Here is a 22,904-nt window from a genome sequence, read left to right as displayed (position 1 = left end):
TTCCTATTTTATCCTTATATAATGATAGACATCTCATAAATGGCTCCATAACCACAAACAGTACAACTTTTAAGTTGCTATAAATTTTTTAGAATACGCCATATGGCAGGCAATAACCTAAATTGCCCAAATAGGAATGTTTAAAAACTGCTTTCTTTTTTACATAAGACAGTATTGACTTCAAGCTTTGGTTAGTTCCTCAGAATATAGCATGGTAAACAATTTTTTCTACCTAAAGTCCCTGTTGAGTGTTCTGTAATTTCTGTCTTTTCATACAGCGGCTGTTAGCGCATGAGGACAGCAAGAAAAAGGAAATTATTCGAGAAATACAATTTCTAAGAAGATTGTCTGGACATCCAAATATTATCAACTATATATCTGCAGCTACAATTTCAAAGGAGGAATCTGGACAAATGTGTGATGAGTATTTACTCTGCACGGAGTTTTGTGAAGGTAATTTGACTCTAAATTCCCATTTATAATTTTCTTGTATTTGTTTATAATGTATGACATATTAAAACTGTCAGTTTAAGAGCCATTTCATTGACATTCGTAATTTAGGCTTCTGTGCCATCATAATGTTTTAGAACACCAGATTTTACTGTAAACCAGATTTTACTCCGCTGATAACTAAGTGTTAAATACAAGGAAGTATGACCAAAGTATATTACATTTGCCATATTAAGCAATGAGCTTAAATAGTGTCACCACAGATTTTGTTTAAAAAATGTTTAAATGATGCAATTTATGCACATGACTGTTGCTCTAGGTCATTAGTTTTTTGAGTTCTTAAAGCACAATGCCAACCTGTAGCGTTCTTACAACCTGTAGCGTCTGTTTTGTATTAATTTATATATATACTTGTAGGTGGTCAGTTGGTTGATGTAATGAAAAGGTTGGGAGGTCCTATGGCACTTGATCAAATCATTAAAGCTTTCTATCAAACTTGCTCAGCTGTATCTCATCTACATAAGCAACAACTACCTGTAATCCACAGAGATTTAAAGGTCAGATTCAGATTAATAAGAGATGCTGTCTGAACATTTTTGGCTCATCAAGATAAATTATGATGAATTGTATATTTTAATAGATGTTTTTGCAAATCTATGCTAAGAGTAACACAAGTCAATAGGTTTATACTAACACGGTTGTCGGTTTTCCAAGTTTTATGAAAGTATTAAGTAAAGAAACTGATTAAGCGGGTAAAAAATTACAAATTAACTGTTATGAATTCTGTAAATCTGGGGTTGGTCTAATGTTTCTAAGTTAAAAACCTTTTCAAATACAATCAATACTTCAATAGGTTTCTGATTTGAAACTGTATTAGAAATCGAGTAAGTAGGCCACCATTTTATTGTAACAAATATGTGTGTGGACAAATAATAAATTTTATTTATTACCAGGTTGAAAATTTGCTTCTCACTGCTGGTGGGATCGTAAAACTGTGTGATTTTGGGAGTGCCACTACTACTGCTCACTACCCAGATAATACATGGGCTGCTGGGAAAAGAGGACAGGTAATAATGCATGTGGGCTTTATGGCGCAGATTGCTTGAGAACAATATAAAATATGTTTTTCGCATGATATAGTAGTCATAGGTGCCAAACTTTTTTAAAAATGGCAGTGGGGCCAGATATAGTTAGACATTCATGTTCCTATAAAACATATCCAACGTATTGTTTGTAATGTGTATTGATTAATGCAGTACAGAGTTCCAGGATTGGCCTGCATACCTTGCCACCCCTGGTTTGGCGCCTATGGTTGTAGTCTGGACTAGGAAATTTTCCCTGGAAACTTGATTAATGTAGTAAAAAATATAATGTTCCTTTATGTTTCTACTGAAATAAACCATTTGTTTTGATTTTGTTACCAAGGTTGAAGATGAAATATTACGTAACACAACACCCATGTATCGAACACCTGAGATGATTGACATGTACAGTAATTACCCAATCAATGAAATGCAGGATGTTTGGGTGAGTCACTAACAAAATACTTTTCAAACAAATCATGATTATCTTGTTACTTCTTGTATAAGATTAGCGGTTTCCAAACTTTTCTAAAAATTTTGCCTGGTGGGCAGTTTTTTGATTATTTATTTATTTTAATATTCCGCTTTTTTAATTTTTATTATTTTAATATTTTGAACCCTATAAAATATGGGATATATAGGATCTTTTTTATCAATTTAACATTACTTTGACGTAACAGTTGTTTAATAGTTCTTTATTTACACAGTAATATTTGTCTCACTAATAGACCTGTTATTTCCCAGGCACTTGGATGTATATTGTACCTTCTATGCTTCTACAAACATCCATTTGAGGACTCTGCAAGATTAGCAATATTGAACGCAAATTTCACAATTCCATCGTCAGACAAAAAATATAAAATGATGCATCCACTTATAAGTAAGTTAATACAACTAACAACCATTTTTATTCATGGACTTTTCTAGGTAGTGTTTAAGGGTTACAAAATGAGCACACTGTCCAAATTTCATCAGTGCAAATGCAGTTGTTGTTAGCCTTTTTACAATTGTGTGTCAAAACCTAAATGTACTGTCTTTGTCTGTTCTATTATGTATTTATTAGACAGGTGATGTCTCATGCTTCCATGCTGTGGTGTAACAGAAAATCTTAATGTTTTTTGAGTGGGCCCGTTACCCTAAAAGCAGTTGTACTCTGTTACACCCTTATTTTTGACTTTTGAAATAAATTTTTTAAACTACTTTGTTTGTGTTCAATTTAAACCTGTTGTTATTTTCAGAATCTATCCTACAAATCAACCCGAACAACCGACCACCAGCAGTGGTTATAGTTGAACAATTATCTGAATATGCAGCTTCCATGTCTATTGATCCCAAGTCATCAATTGACTTGGTGAGTACTTACAAACGTAACCTACATCTCATATCAGGTGCTACCTAATATGTAAAAGAAAAAATCAATTCCAACCAATGGTGTAATGTAAGAGATATATATTTGATTTCGCCTATATGCAATTATTAGTCTATAATCCAAAGACTACTTTACACAATTAGCTGGACTTGATTTGTGTCTCTACTGTATTTCTTGCACCTGATCCTGACAGTATTTCTTCACACAAAAATTCATTTAACTTGATGGGCACCATATAAGGGTCAGATTCGCGGGATTTATTTCAGTAATGTTACATATCCACTCACAGTTTTCTGTTTTAGTTCAATCATATTTGGAAAATTTTAGTATTTCATAAAAGTTTTTTCTAATTGTTCAAAAAGCCCAAGTCACATAGTTACTCATAGTTCAATATTGTAAACCATTGTTATGCACGTCGTGCGCTCGGTGCCCTGGTTTGGTATACCAAAAAGCATACTTTGTCATGACTGACTGATTAGGAAACTGAAACAGCTAATAGCTAATAAGATTTCCATATTCAAATTTTAAATAAAGTTTATCAGAATTACTAATGAACAATTTGAAATGTTTATACTAAAAATGCACTTTTTTATTTAAAGTTACGATCTAATAGGCTGTAAACCTATAACAAAAAACATTTTGAAAACCACTGTTGTAACTGATCTTTTTAATTTTAGTGCAAAGGCAGCAACGCAATCATTCAGCCTCAAGCTGCGCCCAAACCTGTGAGCACACCAGCTAACCCACCACCTCAACAAGCAGAGAATGGTGAGTTATTATGGTTTGCATTTATGTATAGTGTGTACAAATACATTGTATTTAAACGCATGTTTGTAAGATACATTGCCATGACATTTTGTATATGAAAAAGACGTTATTGAAAGATCATTGCATTTCTAAGCTTACTTAGCTTTTTAAATGAAACTGTATTGTGGGATTACATGTGGGGTACCTATAAAGTACTATCCTAACTGTTAGTTAAACACGGATATAGTTGCATTGTAGCATATTGCGTATGCTGTTAGTTTACAACACACTCATGGACAAAGTAAAGACAGGTTGTACAACATACAAGCAATGGTGCACTACTATAAGAAGATTACTTGCTTTCGTTTTCTACAATTACTACAACTCTACGACAGTCATTTTTAGTCTACAGTTTTAAACAAAGCAGATTACAGAAATTCTACGTGAGTGAGATCCTGTGGCGTGGCACACCATGGGTCCTAAGATTTATGTCAGGATTGGCCCATTACCCCAAAGAATACAGTAATACACATATTTAAGCCTAAGCAGCAGCACGTTTTTAGTAAGAAAGTCTGATTTCATATAATCTAGCAATCTGAGTGATTTCTTTCACTATGTGGCCAAAACCTTACAACTTTTCCTAATTGGATACCTTTCCCTTTTCCTGTTATTGAATTAATCAGAGCAATTCATTTGTCCCATTCGCTCACAATAGTGGAGCTTGGGGGAGATTACTGTGGACAACAACTTGACGTTTTCAAGAAAGAAGTCATATTATGGCGATGTTGACACTTAAACAATAGAATGTATCGTCCAATACTCCAGTCTAGCTAATTTTTAGCGTATTAGACGATACCTTTTACTTATGTTTAACTTATTAGAGTGTAATAAGAAAACCATGCTGAAAACTATGCTGACATGTATTTTGTATTTGCCGGTTCAATACACTTGTACAGATACCGCTCTGACGTCTAGCTTCACAATCGTCGACTACGCACAACTTCAACGGCAGAGCTTCGTAGCCTATATCGCAGTGTTTTTGGCTCAATTCTTTTTAATTAAGTTACTGTTTGTTTGTACAACAGTCATTACGATGAATTGTCGACAAAAATGAATTACAATTTCGTATACAATTATGTCGATGCGCAATACTGGGCCGTCGGATATTAATCACAAATACATGCATATTTATCAAACAGTATATGGTGAATTTACGCGACAGACGTTCCCCCGAGCCACCTGTTGAAGGGTCAGTCATAAATTTCAACGTTTGCATCTCGTAGCTGTTACATGTTTATTGCCTATCACTCGTGGAGCTAATTAACGCAAACAACGGATTTCATGGACTTTACGATATATTTGAAGTTTCTGCTACAATATCAAATGGTTTATAAAAGGATCTTGTAATGCGTTGTTTTATAAGGATCGATATTGCGGCTTTGGTAATTACCGTTTATTAGTGTTAATGTTGCAAAACCAGTAAAACGCAGGACAATACACATCGAATATATTGGCACTTTTAGGGTAAATACGAATATAGACACCTTTAGAGTAAATATTTACCGTTTTCTTTAGTTTATAACTTTATATTAATGTTAAGAAGAAGCGGTTTGTCGGTAACTAAACGGTCTGTAGATATAGTTGGCCTCGCGCGAGAGTCAATTAACCAGGAAACCACATGCAGCGCTGGTCGATATTTCTAATTAGCCGTCCTGGAAAGAAATTGCTCCACAAGCTACTTAATCGTTGCATTCAAGCAATAACAACCCTGGAAGGTACAGCTACGTAGTCGATTTGATTAGAAAGTAGTTCGGCGTAAACTGAAGTTACTTCTGCGTTGCTATGATTTAAATTTACATATCTTAATATGAGATTCTAATTCTTTGTTGCACAGTTGGTTTTGAAGTGTTAAATTTCGTGTTTTGCGTTTTACTAATCTCGCATAGATACGATTACAATACAACGTGCAGAGAAAGAACAATAATTTGTGCTGGTACTATTGTTTTGTTTTCGTAGCGTGCAAGGATTTGTGCAAAGTAAATACCGCTTCCGTGCTGGTCGTAAGCCCATAATAGAACATGTTTCGTTTGTTCTATTGTCGCTTGTTTGGAATCGGCTCACAATTTAACCGCGTCTGTCAGTTGCCCTTTCTGTATTAATTATTTACAGCGGCGTTAGAATGGACCAGGCGAAAATCAATCGCGCCGTTCGCAGCATGGCGGCTCTTGCTTTCGCCTAACTTGCAAATCAATAGATAGAGCTGGTAGCGAACTGCAGCCGAGCGTAGATAAGAGCAAACTTGTGAACGGCAGAGTTCGAGGACACTTCCCTCGATGATAAAAGTGGCCACCTTCGCCCACTTGTCATATTCTCTTGACGTTACGATCGAGATGTCTGCCTGGAAATGGCAGGTCACGCGCAATTCGTCTACGATTAGTAATTAAAGACAGTAGCATGGATTTACATGTGTTAAACTAAAGAAACTGTTTACCAGAAGGACGTTTAGTAGAGATGACTTAAGAAAAAAACGAATATGCTGAAGTATAGACATGAGAAGATTAACCATAACAATATAGAATGAAATGTACTTAAACGCCTAGATTAGTTTAGTAAAATACTTTTGGTTCTATAATCCACGTTAAAAAGGAGAACAGGATATTAACTTCTATTCAGTAGACCAGTTACATTGATACCACTGTGCGAACATCTATATACCAACTGTTATAATGATTTATACAGAGGTAGTAGCAACCTGTTACCATGTTTGCCAGCTTTATAAACAAAGCTGCCTTGAACCAAAGTCAAGCTAACGGAAGATGTTCCTCTTATTCGTCATTCTCATCTGGGTCTGAGAGTGTTGCTCAAAAGATGAGAATCAAGGAGTATGCAGATGAAGTTTTCAGCGGGAGGACGAAACGGGAGTCGAAATCAAGATTCAAGAACAATTGTAAATACAGCAAGTGTGGAGGAGACGAGAGCGAAGAGGAAACTGATGACGACACTGACGATATAGATGACTCGGAAGATGATGAATGTCTTTTATCCGATGATGGTGATTAAGGATGATCTTTGCTTCTCATATTCCACTGTTGATGCCTCAAGAATGTTTTCTGCTTGAAAATTGAATTCCTAATATATTTAACTTTTTTCTTAAAAGAGAAAAAAATATTAATTATATAAAAAATAGGATAAAATCATAATTTCCAACCGCAATTTGACAGATTTTCTTAAATATAAAAGTACTCCATACGAGTTCAAGGCTTGGTGCTGCTATCATTGAGGTGATTGTTGTTGGACAAGACACTTAATAGCATATCCCAATGATATAATGCTGTCCCACCTTTAGCAGACAAAACCTTGGGTCTTTTGAAATCCAAAACAAACAGTTGTCATGTCTCAGACTTATATACCTAGTGGCAACAGCATATACATATAATAGCCACTAAACTACGGATGTATTTGTTTCAGGTGGAAATAACGAGAATGCTGGGTTGTTTAGCATGATGAAAGGTGGGGCTGGCAAACTCTTGACAAATATTAAAGATACGTCAAGTAAAGTTGTTCAGTCAGTTGCCAGTTACGCAAAATCTGATCTTGATGTGACCTACATCACGTCTAAGTTAGCAGGTAAGGTCTTTCCAATGCATTTCTTAGTATGTTTATGTTTTGAGAAAAATTTAAGTAAACAACAGCATCTGTTTAATGATTGGAATAATTATGAATTTTGTGCTGAATTATCTGGCAGACATCTGCTTCTGTCAGTCTTTGTCATTTTTATAATGCAGAAAAATGAGATAGTGTATTTTGCTGATTTAAATCCATTTCTATTAAAGTTTTGGCCGATTGTAATTAATGACGGATGACCAGATCAATATTTATAATTAACAATAAACCAAGGTTATATTGATAAGCTTTAAACCCATTCTACATGTTTTTCCCGCTGTGTTTTGTACAACTGAATTTATCATCATTTGACCCCATATCATTTTAAAATAGTGGACAAAAAATGTATGTTAAAAAAATATACAGTACTGTGAAGGATCATGGGACTCCTGTAACACGAAGACGGGACACCCTTAACACATATTTTTTAAATATTCTGATCGTGTTTTAAACAATTAACAATGGTCTATATGGGTCTTAACACATATTTTTTAAATATTCTGATCGTGTTTTAAACAATTAACAATGGTCTATATGGGTCTTAACACATATTTTTTAAATATTCTGATATTTTTTAAATATTCTGATCGTGTTTTAAACAATTAACAACGGTCTATATGGGAGTCTTGAGGATGCGGTTTTATAATTCTTTTAATGTTCTTTGTTTACTACCAAATGACACTAGTAGAATAAAAGGGTGTCCCATCTCCCCCCCACCCTACTATACATATGTGTTAACAGTTTTCAATTTTATTTAGTGATGTCGTACCCTGCTGAAGGCATGGAAGCAACATACAAGAATAATATTGAGACAGTTTGTGCTTACCTTGATGCAAAGCACAGAGACCATTATGCTGTCTACAATTTATCCACCAGGCAATATGACTCTGCAAGGTACGCACGATTAATTGTATTAGTTCTTCTTTATAATTAAGTTTCCTGTCTACTAGAACCTGGTAAAAGTATTGATTTGGGTGGTGTTTTGATTTTCCACTTCATATTTTTCTACTTTGATTTAGCATAAGGAGTAATCCAGTGTCTTTTAGGCAGTGTTCTTTATTACCCCAATACAAAAGGGTGTAGAACTGTAGATAATACCTGGAATTTTAAAAAGTATTTCCCTCTTCATATTTAAAAATGCTTTTTTTTAAGATTTGAAAAAATATTTTTAGAAAATAATTGAGAGTTGTGTGGATTATTTTTTTTAATATATCTTGACATCTTCCAGGTTCCACCACCGAGTTGTTAACATGGGCTGGCAAGCCAAACATGCACCTACTTTAAAAAATCTCTTCACACTTTGTAAACATATCATACAATGGCTGAAGAAAGACCCGCTTAATGTGGCTGTTATACACTGCACTGTAAGTTTAAAGTCAATATTAATTATATATTGTATTATTTGTATTAACAATATTTGTTTATATATTTTTTCTTTAGAGAAACATTTAATGCCTTTTTTTGTAGATATGATAGATTAGTGAGAATAACATACCGTAAATTGCCCAGTCAGACTGTGTGTGTGCTGTCGTTTTCCCATGCACACCAAGGTAAAGCAAGTTAATTCATTTATTTAGTTGTATCTACCTTTTTATTACAGGATGGTAAAGCTCAGTCAGCAGTGGTTGCTTGTTCTGTGTTGGTAATGTGTGGACTATTCAACACGGCAGATTCATCTCTCTTCATGTTCAGTATTAAAAGAATGCCACCTGGTATAAGTCCTTCATATAAAAGGTGTGCATAAAGGAAGTTTACATACTTTTTACAATATTATGGGTTAATCTATTGGATCAAATGGTATTAAATTTATTTTTACTTTTTTGTCATTATAACTTTTTTTATAAAAATATAGTTAAGGTATTACTAATTACTACTAAGAAAAACACGATTATATAATATAGGGAATTGTCTGTTTTATTTGTTTTGGGTTTTATCATGAAATAGCATTTATTTATCCATCTTACCCCACATTACTAATTACTATTACTTTACTTTTACTAAGAAATTTACAAGTGTTTTTAAATAGGAACATTGTGTGTGTATTTTTATTTTTAATTTTATTATGAAATTACATTTAACTTCAAAATTTATTCATTTTTCCAGATATGTTGAATATATATGCAGCATGAAAGAAGCACAGAAACCAAACCAGTCTTCCACACCTTTTCCCCATTCCCACCGTGTGACCATTAAACAGGTGGAACTATCACCAGTCCCACTTTTCAACCGGATGAGAAACGGATGCCGACCTTTCTGTGAGGTTTACGTCGGCGAGTCTCGTATCTTGACAACATCTGCTGATTATGAATCAATGAGGTAAGGTTAAAAATATTTTTTTTAATAGAAATGAATTTTTTTGCAACTTCTGCAAGCTATATAATAGAAGAAATATTTTTTTTTGCAACTTCTGTAAACTATACTAATATACTATTTACATCGCATTTCAAAGTATAAAAACTCTTAATAAGTTCCAATCCTAAACGTAATCATATTTTGGACCTTTTTAGGGGTTTCACAGACGCAGAGGAAAAAGTAACAATAGACGTTGGGGCTGAGGTTGGTGGGTCAGTGGGCCCTGATATCACGTTGTCAGTTTACCATGCGAGGCAAATATTGGGTGGAAAGCTCGCATTGCAAGCAAAACAAACCGGCATCAAGATGTTCCAGCTTCAATTCAACACTGGGTTTGTTCCAATCAATGCTACAAAAGTACATTTCCGAACGTGAGTGTTAAAAAATAAGTTCGTTAGGTTTCCTTATGCAAATTTTTGCGTGTTTTGATAATGTAGAAATTTACAACCCATTATTTATTGTTATTTTATCCCATTTTTCATGCACCGTTTTTTTAAAGTAGTATTTTTGTGTTTTTGTTTTTTTTTAAATGTTTATGTTGATTATTTTTAAAATTGAACTGGCTATAAAATAAATAAGCTTTTTGTTTAAACCTGTTAAACGCAGCCCCAGCTGTAAACACACCTGTTTTCTGTTTTCAGATATGATTTAGATGCGTGTGATATACAAGAGAAATACCCAGAAGGATTTTGTGTGACATTACATGTTGAAGTACATGCTGACCGTAATACCAACACCACTAACTTATGGGAGGGTTTGTCACCAAAAGGTTTGAATCCAAAGCTCTTGTTTTCGACTAGGGAAGAACAAAGTGAAGTCCTGCAAAAATTCGGTGAGAGCATTATATTGTATGTTGTAACTTCTAAACAGGCATAATGTGCATGAAACAGAAAACCCGCAATGAACATCATATCAATATCATGGTACTTTATAACTATACCTATACCTATGTATAACTATACTTTTCTAAAGCAAAGCAAATGACACAGAAACTGATTCATTTTTTAAACTGTTTAGTATAACAATAACACACCATAAATCAATTAATATAAATATTGGGCCGATTACATCGGTTAATTTTGGATAAATAATTGCCTTGAAGTTCATTTTATAAAAATTTGATTCCACAGGCCACGAAGAATATGATGTGAAGCCTTCTCTCACTTACACTCTTTCCAATATTAACCAAGAAAAAGGTAGTAAACCTGACACCAACACCTCAGTTGATGGTGAACAGAGGTCAAGTAGTAATGTGTTTGAGACATTAGATTGGCATGATGAAGAGAATAATGTGAATGACCCGGCACAAAGTGAGCTGCAGAAAAATGGAACCTCTGCACCAGGTATTACTTAAATTAAAAATAATTTTAATTAAAAACGTTTTTAAATATTGGGAATATTGGACTACGAACAGTATTAATATTCCTTCAGTGGTTTTTAACTTGATTTCTTTAAAAAAGTCGCGTATACACTATACTTATGTACTTCGCTATTATATAAATATGTTTAAGAAGTAATTCTATTCCATTATACCCCAACATTACTATAAAAGAGCATATATACTCTATTGTGCTGTATATTATGTAAAATTAAATGACAACTTGTCCAGCAGATCTTTTTAATGGAGATTCCACCACTCTCATGAATGATCACGCTGAAGCTGATTTGCTTGGCTTATCATCATCATCCGCTCCCGTGAATGAATCACAAACTGCATCATCTCATTTCCCCACCAACTTTGATTTATTGTCGGGCATCGGAAACCAAGAATCTGCTGCTCAAACAACGGAGCCAGATCTGCTAGGTGGCGCCAATGAGACACCTGCAAATTCCGGAACTTTTGACCCATTTTCATCATTTACTTCCCCACCCCAACAAGCCCCCCCTGCTAAAGCACAGAGTGAAAATATGTTCAATGATTTTGATACTTTTGATCCATTTTCTAACAACCCACAAGTTCCGTCTCAAGTTCCCAAGCCTGCCCCTACCACCCAACCTCAAAACAACATGTTTGATCCATTTGCTCCTGGATTCACCACCCAGTCCAAACCAAACCAACCCAGTGAACCAGACCTAATGTCAGGTTGGGCAGATCCTGTTAAAAACCTCTCAACCAACCAACCACAGCGACCAGCAGCACCACAAAGCAAGCCACAAGCATATGACCCATTTTCCCAGTTTGGAAACTTTAGCAAGACCCCCCAACCTACCACGAATGCCCAGCAATTCCCTCGTGCCACCCAAATGCAACAGCCAAGCATGTCATCTGCAGCACGACCACAGGCACCAATGGGTGGTAACTACCAACCATACAAACCGGCCCCACAACCACAGAAAAGTCAACCCAGTTACAACTTTACGAATTTCTCAAACTCTTCTCAAAACTGGAAATCAAGTATGTATCAAATTATCTCATTCATGCATACATTTTTTCTTATATAACTTATTCTAATGGATCCATGGCATTTTATTTATAGATGTCAAGCCACAAGTGAAGGAAAATGCATTTGATGATCTCCTCAGCAGCAGTGGCTTCACAGCAACAAAGAAAGAAGAAACAAGAAGGAAATTAGCTGATCTGAAACGTGAAGCTCAGACCTCACAACTTGACCCTGAAAAAGCAAAGGTGATGTATCGTCAACTTTTGTTTTTTTACTTTAAAATATAATTACAGGAAAAAGGTCATATGATTATTGTTGTTTACTTGTGAACACAAATTATAATATATTATAATGAGGTGTATAAAAAAAAACATTCGTGTTTAGCGACTGTCGTTTTCCAACCACGCGATGATAAAGTAAATTACATTCATAATGTTTTTATTTTTAGATTATAAACTGGATTGAGGGCAAGGAAAGGAACATAAGGGCTCTTATTTCAACTTTACATACTGTATTATGGGAAGGAGAAACTAAATGGAAGGCCTGCGGTATTCATCAACTTGTACAACCAAATGATGTAGGATTAAACTAAATTACTATGCTAACAAAATAGCTTTAATGACCAGAGACCCTTAAGTTATTGGTATACCCAGAATATATGGTTTGTTTTAAAGTTATAGTAGAAATTAAGACACAGGTTTAAAGATTCAGAAGCATTTAAGCTACTACGTTCTGGTGTATTGTTATTACCCTATTTTAAAAACACCTTCAAAATTATTTCTGTTATTTGATTCCAAATTGTTACTTTCAGGTTAAGAAATTTTACAGAAAAGCTTGTTTGATTGTTCATCCTGACAAAGCAACTGGAAAACCACATGAAGAATATGCAAAGCTTATTTTCATTGAGCTGAGTGATGCATGGGCAGAATTTGAGGAGAAGGGAATGCAGGCTCTGTTTTAAATTTAATCTAATCAATTCTGGATTTAATCTAACCAAAGTGGATGTGTCACTTTGCTATGTAAGGGCACACACCACAGTCCACCAGCAATCAAGAAATATCCTGCTAGTGCAAAGTGTAAATACAAAAAGGCATTTGGCTTGAGCAAGAACTGTACACAATTGAGAAGGAACCACGATACAGACAACCTGCAAGCAGCTTTTGTTTCATATGTTAAGAAAATCTGATTTAAGCTCTATATGCTTTTTTGCCAATATCTTCATTTTCCGTTGTTTATTTAGCTCTTGTTCTTAATAACGAACACTGGAGATCCAATTTTCTATTTATTGTTTGAACACTTATTTTAGAGCGTGTTTGTGCAATAGTGTCGATTACTCTCCGTTATATATATCCTTACAGGTAGGTGATATTATTGTTCAGCTACATGTTAGTTTAATTGTAGTACAGTGCGTTGTGTGATTTATATATAACTTGCACTTAAGGTCATTATTAAAACAACAACCTTGGATCTGTGGGACTAGTGGAATATTTGAAATTGGTTATCTACAGAGGCAGTATGGATTTTGGTGCACTCATATTTGAAAAGTGATCTTTTTGCACTGCCATTTTTAAATGAGACTATAATTGAATATAGAGAAAAAAGAAAGAAAAACATTTTTCTAAAAGAAGGCGAACTGTCATAACAGAACATTGATTCTACAGTGCGTTGAATCGAATGGAATCAAATCTTTGCTTCTAAATGTGGTCACGATTTTTAGCAAAGTTTCAGATCATGATTATTCTCTTGATTTTCCTCTGGAAGATTTTTTTGCCCCTCCTCTTCCTTGTCCTGATCCACCTCTGCCTCTCCCACCAAACACAGCTGGAATAAACAAGGTTTAATTAAAATTGTTGTTTGTGTATACTTCACATGGGCAACCCAGAGGTGTATTTCATGGCCATCTCAATTTTGCAAAGAACGAGGGCTCTTATATGGCTGTTATTAAAATACTGAGCAAAAGGGGTGTTTTAGCAGCCAAAAAAGAGTACACGCTTCTTTAACAAGATATTTCATTTTTTACCTTTTCCCCTACCCCGTCCTGGCCCCACACGACCCCTTCCTTTGCTCATAGAGTCTTCCTTTACCATATCAATCACTTCATCAGGAATTCTTAAATATTTAATGGTACTTCCTCTGATGTAACACTCTGGCATTCTCCAAAAGTGGTCGCCATCCTATACAGTATGCATACGATACAATGCATATTTAAATCACTGATAATTTAAAACAACTAAACAATGACCCAACTCTAAGCAACATGTTATTTTAACTTCCATTTCAACTATTACCACAAAAATCTAGTTTTATATTAACCGAACCACTATTCTGACAACCTGGACAACTGATTTGTGACCACTTCAAGCTTTGAACCCATATATTCTGGTCTAAAAGCTAGAGATCAAACCACTGCTATAGCACCAAGCTTTTATATTATAAGGAAAATAGGCTCACCCTTGAAGTGCAAATAACCTCCCGAAGATTAATATTCATCCAATTATCGCAACTCACTAAGTGACCGTTGTAAGTTTCGCCATTTTTTAACTCAACCAACTAAAAAAATTGATCCAGTTATTTAGAGACACAGGTGCACAACAACACCAAATACATAAGAAAGCTAAGCACCAGTGAAGAATCTTATGGTACATAGCAGAATAGGCTATTGAAAGTGTTAGAGGTTGGTGGAATGGTAGTTAGGGGTTGATGGTTAGTGGTTATAGCGGTGCTAACTGCTAGTGAAGAATCTCCCCCCCCCCCCCCCCTATCTTATTTGCTAACCACTAACCCCCTAGGGGTAGTTATAGGGGTTAGTAGTTAGTTGTTATAGGGGTTAGTGATTGGCAAATAAGGTGGGGGAGGATTCTTCACTAGCACCGAAAGCTATTTTGCCAGTTTTATCATTACTTACCATTGGATGATTGACGGCAGTTTTTAACAGCGATAACGGAAGCTAAAAAACAAGTTAAGTTAGGTTTGAGTAATAAAATGGGCAAAAAATATTTAAAACATTAATTTATACAGAGCTTTATCGTTCTTGCTACGTTAAAACATTATTAAATAAGCGTACTTACCATTTTGACTGATTAAACAACACAGCATACAAGGAATATTCACAACCAAAATAAATCGCGCGTTTGTCGTCGTAAATTCATAGATATCTTCAGGAACTAATAATATTTTGGCATCGAATAAAGAAAGATCCGGACAGACAAAAAAATATACAAAAATATTCGTGACGAGAATTTAAAACTATTCGACAAAAAATTGTCGACAACGTACCGAAGACGGAAATAAAATATTCTGGTCTGCAAAGGTAAAAAGACAACAGGGTTTTGTTTCATGTTTAAAATAAATAAACGATCATCAACTATTTATTTGCAATTTATCTAACGCAGCAAAGTACATTTATTATGTGATAGAAAACGAACAATTACACAAGATCTTGATAAACTTTGGTCTGTACTCTTTCAATGTACAGTAACGAAAAATGAGATGTTGCACATTTATTGAATGGGCACAACAAGCAAATGTGTGTCACCATGGTGTAACCATAGGTGCTGGGTTTTGAAGATATGTCATCACAACGGCAGATACAGAGAGCCTGAAAAGAAAGACAATTTAGAAGCACATTTATTGTACAGTAGTCATACTACAGTCTAAACACAAGCAAAAAAGTGAAAATGTCTGTGACAAAGTTTTCTGGGATGAACATAAAGTGTTAATTTTAAAAACAGAACAAGTTAAATCCTGTTATAAATTAACACGCTAAGTTACATTAAAGCTACACATTTACTACATACATGAAGCTGCTTAAAACTTGTCTGCTGTCTTCTGAAGAACGAGAATTAGCAAAGCTTATGAGTGAACAAAATACCGCACACCAGGCACACCATTTAATCTGTAGAAGTTTGAAGTTGGGTTACAATTAAGAAATATATTTCCAACAGTTGGCACAATCTGCATCTTGGTGAGAATATTCGCCATTTTGCTCTTGTCCAAAAAAAAACACCCGATTGGTGCTCGATGATATGTTAGCAGTATTGATTTTAAGAATAAAAAAGTAGATATTCTTTTCGATTATGATGAAAAACTCCGTAATTTAGATAACTTGATTTACCTTTAGCATTAAACCACACATGCTGAATATCATAGCTAGCAAATTCATATAATCAGGTACTGGGTCATCAGACGCATTCGCTGCTTTTGGCTTATATCTGAAATATATACAGAAGAATTTCAAACATTTTTAACATGGTTTCGATTACATTCGCATTTTTGGGGTATCGAAAGAAATATAAAACTGGTGGCACATAACAATACTTTACCTTACGATAGCGTAATTCCGTCCCTTGAGTTCGTCATTTGGTGTAGAATCCATTATTATCGTTCCAAAATCAACAGTTTGATCAGAATCAGACGCCAATACCAATTCTTACCTAGATGATCAAAGTATATAGTATAAAAAGCGGATATTTTAGCGGCCATTTTCGGTCCGTCGTGATAAAATCTAAAACTTTACGTTGGAAGGACCACGCAAATTAAATAATAAGGATTTCAAAAAATATAATTTTATAATATATGACTACTTCATTAATATTTTTCGTAGAATATTATTACTAACAATTTAGCCAGAATAGCAAGCTTTGGATGTGGTAATGTGGGGTAAGATGGGATACCGTTAGCACCTAAATACCATATTTTCTGACTTTGTTTTGAACAGTTTCGAACGGGAAACGAAAGTTGTTATACGTAATACAGAATTTCATACACCTTGTTCTAGTTTATTTACGCATGTATGCTTGTGGGCGATTATTTTTTGTATGGCTAATTTGGACAATCCATTAGTGACCACTGAATTGGAGAAATACTGTAAGTGTCTTGTCCCAAGACAAGACACTCACGGCCACAATAGTGTAAGTGTCTTGTCCAAAGAGACTCACAGCCACAATAGTAGCAGTAACGTGCCTTGAATCCATTACCTCTGGGTTACAGGCAGGCGCGCTAACCACTTCACCACGACGCCCTACTGATAAAGAGTACCAAGGTATCAATAATACCGAGGTATCAATAACTACGTTTTAATACAAAGTTTACGATTCTCTCAGTTAAAAATCTGCATTGTTAAATACATCGACATTTGTATAGTTTTTTGTAGCTTATATTTCGTACAGCGAATAACTAACAGTGTAGTATATTGTGACTTGAATGTTCACTGCGTATTCACACAAGTTGCAGGAATTCCGACAAAAATAATTATTGCTGTAATTTTCACAATCCGCTGTTGCTCTAAATACATTTCAGTGTTACCTGGTGTAAAGTAACTGCCCATCAAATCCTATCACGACACTCGCGCATAGATATTTCTAAAAGGCAGCACTGGGCGCTGGAATTCGCGCGAGATTCAATTTAGCATGGCTACGTCGCAATCACCAACGTTGCTGCAAGCAATTAACCAATCAGTTCCCAGCTTTCCACGTGACCAACACGTTTTCGTTTTTTTTTCTCTTGTGAGTTTGTGGCAGGAATTCTTTTGACTTTGCCACGTTTAGGAAGAGAAGTTGGCGCTAAGGAAGTTGGAATTTATAGTGTAGTTAAGTGAGGGCATCAGCAAGGTTTTTATAAGGGATTGTTTTAGTATTGAATATGCAATATATGGGCATTGTAAGCTAACTATTTATTGTACTAATGTTTAAGGTTTGATTTACAGATGGTTAATTTAAAAACTAATTCATTTAAACGTTTAAAGTCTTGTGTTTAAATCACATCAATGTTATCTCGCTCACGAATGAAGATGCCTTGAGTGACAGCCGCCGATGCAGCTTTGGATTGGCAACGTTAAAAGTGAGTTTGTATCTTTATATTGTAGAACCGAGTGTTTCTACTTCATCGCTGGTTAAAAACTAAGCAAATAATTAGCCGTAGCTTTTATCGGTTTAAATATGTTAGTCCGTTTTATAATTCTGTATAGATGACGCGACTCTGTATTCAAGCAAAATCTGGTAATACATTTATCCTAAACTACGTTTCATGAACAAGACGACTTTGTATTCAGTGCGTTTAACCGAATATGTTATAGGATAGGGTGGGGGAAGATGGGACACCTTTTTATTCCATTTTCTCGTCCCATTCAGTAGTAAACAAAGAACATTCAAAGAATTTTAAAACCGAATCCCCCCATAGACCGTTGTTAATTGTTAAGAACTCCATTCGGATGTTTTTATATTATGTGCTAAAGCTGTCCCATCTTCCCCCACCCTACTATATTACAACAATCCAACATATATACAAGGCGAAAAATATTAACTCCGAAACGACATATATGGTGCATATGTTTACTAAGCATGAAAAGGCGAAATAGGCAGCAAATCTTAACGTTTTATTACTTCTACAGAATAGAGAAAAAGGCGGAACGTAAGAACGAAGATGGAGCCATAGCATACCCAGACTAGGATTTATTCTTAGTCGATGTAAATACTAACTTATGTGAGCTGTAGCATAAAAAGTCCCTTAAACTTAATTGAATGCTTGTTTAAAATTGAATGCTGATGTGGTATACACGGTATGTGGTGGGGAAGTATGTACGGAAGGATTGGAGTCCACTTCTGTACACGTTAGTAATGTAACGTGGTTGGGAATCTTGGGTTTATTTCTCCATGTGTGTGTGTGTGTGTGTAAACAACCTGCATAAGAACGGTGCGCGCAGGTCAGATTTCTCTAAATTTAACCCAAACTCCTGGTGTCACTTATCAGTAAGGCCGGAGTCGGCACTATATAGATAGAAGTGACATCGCTATAACTAGGTATCGCCGATAGGAAGTTTAAGTTAGAACTGGGACACTGCACCCGCGGCTGACACAACACGTGTCATTGCACTCAGGCCAAACACGCAGTGCCTGGTTTGCGAAAACCATATTCCAACACGCCGGTTGGTTAAAAGTCCGGTCAGCGAAAGCTGGTGGGTTCCAACTGCAAAACAATTAGGCGCCAAACCTGCGACTAGGGTAGGAATCAAAAATTAATAAAATGTCCAGCCCCCTGTTATGTCCCCCTAAAAATACTAACCAATTATTTTTTAAGATGTCAGTTTACCTTGTCATTCCTTTTTTTGAATCGACATACAAGCGCGAATACGCGACGCTGTTGCGGCAGAAAGTGATACCTAAGATCAGTCGGTTCAATCAATCTTGCGTTAAGCAAGATACAGTTAGCTCCCGAAATCCGTTCTTATGCAGTTGCCCCCACTTGATAAACAAACTATAGTCTTGGCGACGCGACGGTTGGCGGCGGCAAAATAAAAGCGGTTATTTATTATTATATTAGCCCATAGAGAATGCTGTGTTGCGGTGCTTATTGTATGGGGTGGGGTATGGTGGTGTTGGGGGATTGTGTTATATTGTATGTATATTGACACACACTTACACTACACACAGAATGAACTGTCATATTCTGATAAATCCATGGTGTGAACATTCTATATCTTTGGGAGTACAGTACGTCACAATGATTAAAAGATGACTGGATTTTAATAAAGCTCTATGTTGCCTAACTTGCTGGTGTTTGGGTCATTTAAACGGGGTTGTCATTGCGGCGGATAGAGGCTTGCATGGGGTGTCGGCCGTTTTGTATATACCATATATGTGCGTATTAATTCTCAATCTTTGGCAATTTTGCGACCGGTACCGAGTTTCACATTATTTTTTGTCTTTTTTAATCGCTGGCGCTTTTTGCTTTAAATACGTTGCGGGGAGCTCCTTTTTGTGTTTCCGTTTTTAATCTTTTTACTTGCAAAAATGCCAATGGGGAATTGATTTCGTACAGATGTTATGCGTGTTCGCAATCTCTATGCAACCTCTACTCCAATGATGTGGCAGTAACCCTGGGAGCCTGTACTATTTGTGCCCTTACTGGTAGCCTATATCTAACTATTGGGCTCTTATTAGCACTGACAGCCCGTCTAACTACCGGGGCTCTTACTTACCTATCTAACTATTGGGGCTCTTTTAACCTACAATGGGGCTCATGATGTCCAACCATGGTGACTTAGAATTTACAGTTCTACACTTCATTATGCACAAAATATGCACACACAAACTTTAACAAATGTGGTGCAAATGGTTAGGTGCTACAGCTCACCCCTTTTATATTTTATATCTAAAAACATTGGATCAGCCAATACCAGGTCAGAAGTGTGTGCCGTGTTCAATTTCTTGTGTCGTGTGTCAAATTTCTCACAGTACGCCTCTTAATGCGGTAAGCCACGTATAACGATGGTGTGTTGGGAGGTGTAAGTTCAGTTTATAAGACGGTCAGTCCAGGTCGCAGTTCTTGGTTGTGTGTGTATTGTGCGTTCTCTCGATCGCTAAAACCGTTGGGTGGCGTCGATCGCTGCCTAACGTGCCTTGATCAACTTGTTTCAGGAAGATCAAGGCCCAGGTATAACTAAGGCTACTGGCGAGAGGTCCTGGTAAAATAAACCTCAACGACCACAAGCGAAGCAGCCTCCTGGGCGTGGTTGGAATCTTCGCTGTAAAATAGGAAACCAAATATTTAATGGACATCCCGGTAAAGACTTTATTGTACCGACATTTTCTTCCGTTAGACATCCATGTCATACCTTTATGCTGTCTCGGCCTATGGAAGATGAAATGTTGGTACAATAAACTTTTTTATCAGGTTGTCTGTTTTTTTTTTGGTTGCAACAACAGTTTACAAGAACCAATGTAATGTCACAATGTAATAAGACATAATGTAATGTATCAGTTGACCCCTCTCCAATATACAAAAACTTCTAGAAAACACTTTAAATATATTTCATAACCCTTATCGTCAGGGGAGGGTATAGTCAATTGCATTATTATTTTGAAATAACTTGTATACTGGGTTATTTTCTGTATGAATGGCAATTTCGACTGGATTGTAGCAATTGCGGTAAGTGTATTGCGCAATAATACCTTCTTAAAATATAGGGACGAATCTTAAACCCGTAGTGCCTAAGTTCTAGACGAAACGGTGGACACCATAACCATTGTATAATGCAACTTTATTACCATGTAGTACTATAGTTCTGTCATAGATACACATTGAAATTAGAAATTGCTCTGGATGACACGCAAAATTCCCTGCTGTTAGATGTGTATACAAGCATGCAGAGCCGAAATATATTTGCATTTGGCACCATTTTCAATAAGAATCGTGATTTTTGATGAAACAAAGTCTTTACACATGTATATGATTTCTAGAAAAAGTTTAGAAATTAATAAATTAAGACCAAACATAAAAAGGTTTACCATCTTTATTGAAACAATTTCTGTGGATAGTGAAAAACATCCTCTCACGTCAAGGAGACCCAAAAGTAAGTGAATGTTTTCCATAAATGTTTGGGTGAAATATGCCCGGTAATTCTATGAATGGTGGAATTTTGTATGTCTGTTGCCGTGGGGTTTAGGCCCGTTATGACATATTTTATGTCCGCTGAAACATTTTTGCAAAATGTTGCTGATTTTAACATTGAGAACCTATTTGTGCCTGTTGATTCAACGTTATGTCTAATGGAAATAATATTAGTGTTTTGTTCATGAAAATACAGAGAAAAAAAAAGTAAAATTATGGATTAAACACGATTATTTTTCATTTTTGTCAATTTTATCACAGCCGTGTGCACCGAAAATTTTTATTACAATCGCGGTATAAAAAAAATAAAAAAAATTTTATTACAGTCGCGTGGTGTACCGATTTTTTTTTCACAGTCGTGGTGCACCGAAATTTTCATCAGTCGTGGTGTACCAAAAATTTTATCGCAGTCGTGGTGTACACAAAATTTTATCACAGTCGTGGTATAATAAAAAAAAATTTACAGTCGTGGTGTACCGATTTTTTTCATTTTATCACAGTCGTGGTGTACCGAATTTTTTTCACAGTCGTGGTGTACCGAAATTTTATCACATTCGTGTTATATAAAAAAAAATTATTTTTTTTATCACGGTCGATCGAAATTTTTATCACAGCCGTGGTATAAAAAATTGTTATTTTTTTTTATCACAGTGGTGGTGTACCGAATTTTTTATCACAGTCGTGTTATAAAAAAAAATATTTTTTTGTCACATTCGTGGTGTTCCGAAATTTTTTAGCACAGTCGTAGTATAAATTTTTTTTATTTTTTTTTTTATTACGGACGTGGTGTACCAAATTTTTATCACAGTCGTGGTGTATACCAAAATTTTTAACACAGTCGTTGTATACCAATTTTTAATTTTTTTTATCACAGTCGTGGTATACCAATTTTTATTTTATTTTATCACAGTCGTGGTATACAAAAAATTTTATTACAGTCGTGGTATAAAATTTTTGATTTTTTTTATCACAGTCGTGGTATAATTTGTTTTTATTAGAGTCGGGAAGTACCGAATTTTTTCCACAGTCGTAGTACAAAATTTTTTAATTTTTTTTCATCACAGTCGTGGTGTAACAAAATTTTTATTACAGTCGTGTTATCAAAAATTTTAATTTCTTTTTATTACGGTCTTGGTGTAGCAAAATTTTTATCACAGTCGTGGGGTACCGAATTTGTTATCACAGTCGTGTTATCAAAAATTTTAATTTCTTTTTATTGCGGTCTTGGTGTATCAAAATTTTTATCACAGTCGTGGGGTACCGGTTTTTTATCACAGTCGTGGGGTACCGGTTTTTTATCACAGTCGTGGTTTATTTTATTTTTATTTTTTTAATACGGTCGTGGTGTACCAAAATTTTATCACAGTCGTGGTATAAAAAATTGTAATTTTTTTTTTTTTTTTTTTTTTTTTTTTATGACAGTCGTAGTACAAAATTTTTTTATTTATTTTTATCACAGCCATGGTGTACCAA

The 22,904-nt window shown here is 35.3% G+C and overlaps 3 protein-coding genes and 1 long non-coding RNA gene across 5 annotated transcripts in view; 2 read left to right on the top strand and 2 right to left on the bottom strand.

Moving 5' to 3' along the window:
* Window positions 1-13,511, top strand: part of LOC100186907 (cyclin-G-associated kinase) — a 14,668-nt gene extending 1,157 nt beyond the window's left edge. The window contains exons 3-21 of one of the 2 annotated variants that reach the window (XM_002128216.4): window positions 279-453; window positions 868-1,007; window positions 1,404-1,517; window positions 1,876-1,977; window positions 2,277-2,412; window positions 2,771-2,883; window positions 3,579-3,669; window positions 7,117-7,275; window positions 8,070-8,205; window positions 8,540-8,675; window positions 8,912-9,045; window positions 9,415-9,627; window positions 9,819-10,034; window positions 10,305-10,495; window positions 10,794-11,006; window positions 11,276-12,058; window positions 12,141-12,289; window positions 12,493-12,621; window positions 12,856-13,511. In XM_002128216.4, the coding sequence (XP_002128252.1) occupies window positions 279-453; window positions 868-1,007; window positions 1,404-1,517; window positions 1,876-1,977; window positions 2,277-2,412; window positions 2,771-2,883; window positions 3,579-3,669; window positions 7,117-7,275; window positions 8,070-8,205; window positions 8,540-8,675; window positions 8,912-9,045; window positions 9,415-9,627; window positions 9,819-10,034; window positions 10,305-10,495; window positions 10,794-11,006; window positions 11,276-12,058; window positions 12,141-12,289; window positions 12,493-12,621; window positions 12,856-13,005 (3,480 nt within the window). In that variant the 3' untranslated portion in view covers window positions 13,006-13,511. Of the gene's footprint in view, window positions 1-278; window positions 454-867; window positions 1,008-1,403; window positions 1,518-1,875; window positions 1,978-2,276; window positions 2,413-2,770; window positions 2,884-3,578; window positions 3,670-7,116; window positions 7,276-8,069; window positions 8,206-8,539; window positions 8,676-8,911; window positions 9,046-9,414; window positions 9,628-9,818; window positions 10,035-10,304; window positions 10,496-10,793; window positions 11,007-11,272; window positions 12,059-12,140; window positions 12,290-12,492; window positions 12,622-12,855 lie in introns of both variants that reach the window. The other variant, XM_018813051.2, reaches the window with a different exon arrangement.
* On the bottom strand, window positions 13,419-15,291 carry LOC100184512 (U6 snRNA-associated Sm-like protein LSm4). Its single transcript, XM_002128105.5, has 5 exons — window positions 15,113-15,291; window positions 14,950-14,991; window positions 14,496-14,594; window positions 14,065-14,218; window positions 13,419-13,865 (listed from the first exon to the last, which is right to left on the bottom strand). The coding sequence occupies exons 1-5, from the start codon at window positions 15,113-15,115 to the stop codon at window positions 13,780-13,782; spliced, it is 384 nt and encodes a 127-aa protein (XP_002128141.1). The 5' UTR covers window positions 15,116-15,291; the 3' UTR covers window positions 13,419-13,779.
* A 92-nt stretch (window positions 15,292-15,383) lies between these two features.
* LOC100183715 (protein Asterix) lies at window positions 15,384-16,520 on the bottom strand. The gene is made up of 4 exons (XM_002128015.5): window positions 16,367-16,520; window positions 16,159-16,255; window positions 15,842-15,939; window positions 15,384-15,642 (listed from the first exon to the last, which is right to left on the bottom strand). Exons 1-4 carry the CDS (start codon window positions 16,417-16,419, stop codon window positions 15,576-15,578), a joined length of 315 nt encoding a protein of 104 aa, XP_002128051.1. The 5' UTR covers window positions 16,420-16,520; the 3' UTR covers window positions 15,384-15,575.
* A 1,228-nt stretch (window positions 16,521-17,748) lies between these two features.
* LOC104265917 lies at window positions 17,749-19,587 on the top strand. The gene is made up of 3 exons (XR_717350.3): window positions 17,749-17,882; window positions 18,433-18,508; window positions 19,472-19,587. It is a non-coding gene; the product is annotated as an uncharacterized LOC104265917 (long non-coding RNA).
* Window positions 19,588-22,904: the final 3,317 nt, after the last annotated feature.

Source organism: Ciona intestinalis, chromosome 8 (assembly GCF_000224145.3).
Source record: "Ciona intestinalis chromosome 8, KH, whole genome shotgun sequence".
Classification (NCBI taxonomy): Eukaryota; Metazoa; Chordata; class Ascidiacea; order Phlebobranchia; family Cionidae; genus Ciona; species Ciona intestinalis.
This window is presented reverse-complemented; position numbering and strand designations above follow the sequence as displayed.

What these genes read in the sequence shown, in the direction of transcription:
- LOC100184512 (XM_002128105.5), bottom strand. An exon ending in AGGTTATTTGCACTTCAAGG is followed by an intron (nt 14,219 to 14,495) that starts GTGAGCCTATTT and finishes CATACTGTATAG; the next exon opens with GATGGCGACCACTTTTGGAG. An exon ending in AGGACGGGGTAGGGGAAAAG is followed by an intron (nt 13,866 to 14,064) that starts GTAAAAAATGAA and finishes TGTTTATTCCAG; the next exon opens with CTGTGTTTGGTGGGAGAGGC.
- LOC100183715 (XM_002128015.5), bottom strand. Translation starts at nt 16,419, where the DNA reads ATGGATTCTACACCAAATGACGAACTCAAGGGACGGAATTACGCTATC. An exon ending in TGTGTGGTTTAATGCTAAAG is followed by an intron (nt 15,940 to 16,158) that starts GTAAATCAAGTT and finishes AAACTTCTACAG; the next exon opens with ATTAAATGGTGTGCCTGGTG. An exon ending in CAAGTTTTAAGCAGCTTCAT is followed by an intron (nt 15,643 to 15,841) that starts GTATGTAGTAAA and finishes CTTTCTTTTCAG; the next exon opens with GCTCTCTGTATCTGCCGTTG.